The 7015-nt window shown below is 38.0% G+C and overlaps 1 protein-coding gene and 1 long non-coding RNA gene across 2 annotated transcripts; one reads left to right on the top strand and one right to left on the bottom strand.

Annotated features, from left to right (window-relative positions):
• The first annotated feature begins 2418 nt into the window (after positions 1-2418).
• LOC134661733 (uncharacterized) lies at positions 2419-5369 on the top strand. The gene is made up of 2 exons (XR_010097987.1): positions 2419-2502; positions 2629-5369. It is a non-coding gene; the product is annotated as an uncharacterized LOC134661733 (long non-coding RNA).
• A 228-nt stretch (positions 5370-5597) lies between these two features.
• On the bottom strand, positions 5598-6614 carry LOC134661700 (uncharacterized). The gene has a single exon (XM_063517870.1). It carries the CDS (start codon positions 6612-6614, stop codon positions 5598-5600), a length of 1017 nt encoding a protein of 338 aa, XP_063373940.1.
• Between the last annotated feature and the right edge of the window lie 401 nt (positions 6615-7015).

Here is a 7015-nt window from a genome sequence, read left to right as displayed (position 1 = left end):
TGTATTCCTATTTCTCCCCGCCGGGCACAGATGGGAATAGGCGCTTCATTTAAATCATTCCCATATATCCCCGCCTCATGTATCGCGGCGATCACGTTGGGCAGGAACAAATGGGGAAAATACTCATGATTTTTTTCTGTTTTCGAATTATGTTTATAGTTCGTTTTTTTTTAGCATTAGAAAGAACTTGAAGGAAGGTAAGCGATTTTGACATGTCTTTTAATTGAAAAACACTTTTTTAAAACCATAACTATTACTTATGAAAGTAATAGTTATGGTTTGAAAGAAGAGATAGCATACGTAAGACCTCAAGGCTGGTAGGAATAATAAACAAAATACATACTTAATACGCAAAGAAATATACATTGAACCATCATAATTATAATTTCGCAGTTTACTTTCTATGTAGCTTCATTATAACATTATCATCACCGTTTCGAAGGCTTCAAAAAATTCAAATCAATCCGACCATTGAAAAAAGAGGGGTGAAATTCATTTTACTATCTACTATCTATATACATTGTACTACATATAATATGACGTATAATATGACCAAATAAATGCCATTTAACCTTGTTACCACTAACTCATGTATCTACAATTACATCAATTAGTCATGACACGGCAGAGCACTGATAACAATAGTGTAGTGTAGTACAATAATAAGGCTTTATTGTTGTCACTATGACTCTCACCGCATTCTGCTTAATCCTAAATATCCTAATACAATAGAAAATACCACGACCTTTAAACATTCGGTGCACTTGCGTTGTAGCGCGTGCCAGCGGAGCGCAGCGTCTCGATTTAAATACGCATGTTGCTTCGCCTGTGTAGGTATATTTATTATCTTCATGTTATTAGGTACTAGGAAGTGCAAATAATTGACTTCATACATGAAAGATATTTTGCAGATTTTGTTCAATAGTCACCTTCAACAACACGAGAGTAATCTAGAGCAGAGTTGGGCAAAAAATAACTTGAATAAGAATAAGAATAAAAACAGAAATTTCATTCTTATTCCAATCGATTTGAATAAGAATAATTCTTGCACTCGTTATTTTAGAATAAAATGAAAGTGTATAAATCATGACACTTTTATTTTAAATGAAAAAGACAAAACGGAATATTTATTCCAGATGTAGGATTATACTAAATAACGTTTTATTCAGTTAGAATGTTATTCTGAATTAATTTAACTTTTGTAGTTACATACTACTACTTTTAATTTTGTAAATTTCTAAAATAAATAAAACAAATAAAATAGATAAAACAAATAATATAAATGAAATAAATAAAATAAATAAAATAAATTATATTATTTACATCTATTTTATTAGTATTGCATTTTAGTTTTTATATAATATTATAAGTATTAGTTTAATTTTTAAGTAGGTTTATTTTAATTTTAGTTTAGGTTTTAAATTTTTAATTCATAGTTAGTTGTAATGTTTTTTTATTATTACCTTTTAAGTTAAATAAATTAACTTTATCCTAATAAAATAAATAAGATAAATAAAAAAAAAAAATAAACAAAATAAATAAAATAAATAAAATAAATAAAATAAATAAAATAAATAAAATAAATAAAATAAATAAAATAAATAAAATAAATAAAATAAATAAAATAAATAAAATAAATAAAATAAATAAAATAAATAAAATAAATAAAATAAATAAAATAAATAAAATAAATAAAATAAATAAAATAAATAAAATAAATAAAATAAATAAAATAAATAAAATAAATAAAATAAATAAAATAAATAAAATAAATAAAATAAATAAAATAAATAAAATAAATAAAATAAATAAAATAAATAAAATAAATAAAATAAATAAAATAAATAAAATAAATAAAATAACATAATAAAATAATATAAAATAAATAGAATAGAATAGAATAGAATAGAATAGAATATAATTTATTCGTAAGCACAGACAATACATAATATAAAAGAAACACAAAATAAGATTAAAGTGCCACGAAATGGCCTCATCTCAGCATGTTGCTGGTGGCTTCCAGCGCTGGTCTTCCGATGAGACCATCAAGTGAGAAGAATCACGGAGGGTAACAGACAAGAAGAAAAAGACATCAAATAACGTAAAGTGAACAAATAGTAAAATAAAAGTTACACAGAAGGAAGATACAACATAACGACTATATTAAATTAAATTAAGACTAATTTATACATATAAAACAACATTAAAACAAGCATCGTGCTCGCAACACTGTATTGATCCGGTCCAACCATACCTTGGCTGTACATTACAGCTGCATATGCAGCTAGCGCCAACGGTGGCTACACTAACTAAAAAAAAAAAAAGGCAATGACAGACCAGACCAATATCGAGCGTTCATGAAATCAATTTTATAAGATTAGTTTAACAAGACAGCATCGTAGGATTTGTAGGTAAACGAATACTAACATAATAATACTCTACTAAGTATGGCGTATCAGGAATAATGAACTCTTGCCAGGCTGAAGGAACAAAACACTTGTGGTAAGCATAAGTAAAAGTACTTACAAACTACAGGCAGCTCGTATCAAGTCTGTAGGCTTCCTGGTTAAGTTGGTGATTAAATAAATACTGTTTAAGCTTTGACTTAAAACTATGAATACTTTGCAGGTTTCTCAATGGCGGAGGTATATTATTCCAAACCTTCGACGCGGCGTAGCTGAAACTACCACGAAAAGCTGCTGTGGCATGGCGCGGCGTCAACAATTGAATCCCACAGTTACGGCGTTCGCGGAGCTTAATACAAGATAGCTTATTGAAGAGATATGGGGGCGTTCTATACTTCAGCACACCAAAGAGCAAACAGGCCAGATGAAGTTTACGACGGTGTTGCATTTTGAGGATCATATGACTATTCAGAAACGGAGTCACGTGGGCTCTCAACGGAATATTGAAACAGAAGCGAGCACAGGCATTTTGAACACGTTGAATGAGTCTCTTTGTTTTAGCAAGAAGTCTAGGCCCAAACACTACATCCACATAATTTAATTTTGATAGGACAAGTGATTCAACTAGTTGACATCGCAGGTTTTCGCTTAAATATGGCCGAATTTTATATAAAACCTTAAGCTTGTAAAAACAACTCCTAATGGCTTCAGAGATATGCTTCTCATAACGTAGTCCACAATCCATTATGAGACCTAAATTACGCGCCTCATACACTCTCTCAACCGGTGTGTTCATTAACATAACATCCGCTGATATACTGACACCAGCCAGTTGTTGCCTGCTGCCAAAAACAAGGTATTTAGTTTTATTTGGGTTAAGCAGCAGGCAGTTTTCTGTAGCCCATGATGCTATAGTGGTGAGATCATGGTTTAATTTTTCTATAGCACTGTCAATGTCGGCCGGCTTACATGATATATACACTTGTATGTCGTCTGCATATATGTGGTATTTGCAATGCGTGATGTGGGACCTTATATCTGCGGAGTATAATATGAACAGGAGCGGACCGAGCACCGATCCCTGAGGAACTCCTCTTGTTAATTCAGCCTTTTCAGATAAAAGTGAAGAACCATCACTGCAACACACTTTCACAATTTGTGATCGATCACGCAAATAACTTTCAAACCACTTCACAGTTTTTTGATCAAAACCATAATAACTCAATTTGGATAGAAGCAAATTTATATTCAGACAATCAAAAGCCCTTGAAAAGTCGAGGAGGACTAAAATAGTGCACATACCTTTGTCTTGAGCAGCCAAAATATTATCAGAGACATCGAGTAAGGCAGTCACAGTGCTACGTCCCTTTCGAAAACCTGATTGGACATCCGGTAGAATATTGTTGCTTTCTAAGTAGGTGGTTAGCTGTGAGCATACAACTTTTTCCATTATTTTAGATAGACAAGGCAGTATACTTATAGGCCTAAGGTCTTTAAGCATGGATGGGTTCGATACTTTAGGCAAGGGATTCACGAGTGCTAACTTCCAGATATCTGGAAAGGTGGATGTAAGAATGGAGGTATTTATTAGGCTTGTAATGAAATCAATTGTGTATGGAAAAGTTAGAGTAAGCATGTTTAGATTTATCCCGTCAATACCCTCAGCATTCGATTTTAAACATTTAATTACTTTCATTATTTGATAAGAATTAACAGTATCTAGGTGGAAAACAGAGTCACTGAACTTATGAAATTCAAAATAGGTAAGCTGTGATATAGTGACACCTGAAGTTCCTGGTAGGTCTAGGAAGTGCTTGTTCAAGGTATCGGGATTATTAAATATATTAGGTAATTCATTATTCTTTTTAGGCAACACGGTATCTTTTAAGTTTTTCCATAAAGTTTTGGGTTCTTTAATATTATTATTAATATTATGCTTGAAATATGCTACCTTTTCAAAATACAGAGCTTTATTTACAATAGACTTTAGGTCTTTGTAGTAATTCTTTTTGACTTCGCTCTGGTTTTTGTGATAATCCGCTGCAGCACTGTCACGCAGCCTCATCATCAATTTGACGGTGTCAGTAATCCAAGGGTGTGATTGAGCTTTAATCAAGGATGTCTTAAGAGGGGCATGTAAATCAAACAGATTAAGAACATGTTGATTAAAGGCTGTTACCATGTCATTGACATTTCCAAGGTTTGTTATCAAGTCCCACCTCACGCTCCGCAAGTCCACATCTAGATCTTTGTCGCAGATATTTTTAAGAGGCCTATAGGTAACGTGGTAAGGCTTTAGTTTCTCACGCTTGACATTGAAATTACAGACAACAAGGCAATGACCATACAGGGAACCCACATGATCAATTGCTGTAGTATTGGCCTGCATGTCCGTACAGACAACATCGATCAGCGTTTGGCTGGTGTCAGTGAAATGCGTAGGCTGAGACACTAATTGTGTTAAACCAAAGCAAGTTAAAAAATTATTAAATTGAGTAGTTTTTGTGTCGGTGCTATTCAATAAATTTATATTAAAATCACCTAGTAATACTAAGTTGTCGTAACTACGCATTGAACTAATTGAGTCACTTACAGCATCCAAAAACAATTGAAGATCCATCCAAGGTGGACGGTATGCCGTACCAATTGCTAGCTTCCTTCCGTTGAGAGCAAAAGTGATCCACATCTGCTCCACCAGTTTATGCAACGGGTCAACCGGATGAGGCCAGGTCCGAGCCTTGAGATGTCGCTTGATATAAAATCCTACGCCTCCACCGCGGGATCGGTCGCCCTGCGGCCTTGGGATATGCCGGAAACTGTATCCCGGAAGTGTAGGTGCCCGCCCTTCTTCACCAGCCCTTAACCATGATTCATTGATCGCCAGCACATCAACATCTTGCCGAACAGCAGCCGCTATAAAATTGTCGTGATTTGTGCCAAGAGAACCCGCATTGTACAAACCAATTCTTAGTGTTTTATTTACTATAATAACAGATATATATACCAGACCACCCTACAGTTGACACTACGCTGACAGGACTAATAATACCAGTACCAGCTTGACATATTATATAACATATGCTGCAGATTATAAACGACTTTATTCCCATATTCATATACCAACAATAATATAATACGAGATAAAAAAACCTTAAGCTAAGAAAAGCGAAACTACACACGGCCGCCCAGACCTCAAACGGAGCTGGCGCCAAAAACACGTACTAAGTCAGCTTCAGAGCGAATGGGGTAAGCCGACTTTCCTTCTCCTTGTCGGGCATAGATTCTGCCTCGCCTTGTCCACGAGAACCTCCACTGATGTTGCCTACACAACTCACGAAGTTTGTGAAACAACAGGCGGTTCGTGCGTGTGAGTCGCTCGTTGACAAAGACCCGACGCGGGGGGCCCGGCAGGTTGTCATCTGCGAAGGTGAAGTTTCGCCGCACCCGGGCGGCCTGCAGCAGTTCGTCCCGCAACTGTCGCCGCGCCAGCCTAACGACGACGCGACGCGGCCGGCCTCCGGCCTCACTGTCGGCCCCTTCCCCGCCCCGGTCCACCGCGCCGACTCGCTCGGCGAACACAACGTCACGCTGCTCCAAGGGGACACCTAACTGGGCCGCCAGGACGGTGATCGTGTGGACAACGTTCTCGCCCTTCGTCTCCGGAACGTGGCCAATGTCGAGGTCTGAGAGCAACGCGTCCTGGTCGCGGTCGTTCAGCTCCAGCTGAAGGCGCGCTACTGTCTGCTGCAGCTCCACCGTTGCTCCTGACGGCGATCTGTCTTCTTGCTCGCTGTCGGCGGGTTCCACCGGCCGCTCCTCCAAGCGCCTGACTTTCTCCTCCAGGACGTCCAGACGGCCAGTGAGACCACCAAGGAGATCGTTGAAGCGCGCCACCTCTTGGCGCAGGCCCGCAACTTCGTCACGTACAGAGCCGAAGTCCGCACGAAGCAACCGCAGCTGTTCAGCGACGTCGGGCTGCTGATCCAACGGCGCATCGTCCTCGCCGGCCCCACTCGGCTTTACCGGCGTATTGTCGGAGTTGTCACGCCGAGGGGTCGTCGCTTTGCACGCCGGGCACGCCCATGCACTCGCGACGCGCGCATTTTGACCCATGCCCACACAAGCTTTATGGTAAGACAGGCCGCAGCCACACTTAGCGACACCTGTCGCACCAAGTGGTTTACCACAAGCCGCGGCGCAGCCAACCATTTTGCTCGCTATGGATTATAATTGCAAGGAGCTGAAAAGTTCGAACGGAAGCCACTAGATGGCGCTAATATTAAAACAGTGTCTATAAAATTTATATAAAATGATAATGTTCGGACTGCGCTAATGTTTTTAAAAGTTTGTAAGTGTATGCCGTCGTAGTACCAAATTGTATTTAGAAAAAGTATGAAAGTTAATTTTCTGAATAAACTGTTTGTATTTCCTAAATTAGCACCGGTCTACCCACCACACACAAAAAGTCACATAGTAAACAGTCGCTATCAATTTTATTGCACTATACAAGCGCGCGCGGATCGCGCACACTCACACAGCTTAGGACAACACAGATACACACACCGATGACAGCGGATGCAGGTAATTATCACGATTACTATTTTAATCTA

This window comes from Cydia amplana, chromosome Z (genome assembly GCF_948474715.1).
Source record: "Cydia amplana chromosome Z, ilCydAmpl1.1, whole genome shotgun sequence".
NCBI classification, from domain to species: Eukaryota; Metazoa; Arthropoda; class Insecta; order Lepidoptera; family Tortricidae; genus Cydia; species Cydia amplana.
The sequence above is the reverse complement of the archived record's forward strand: the minus strand, read 5'-3'. Positions and strand labels throughout refer to the sequence as shown.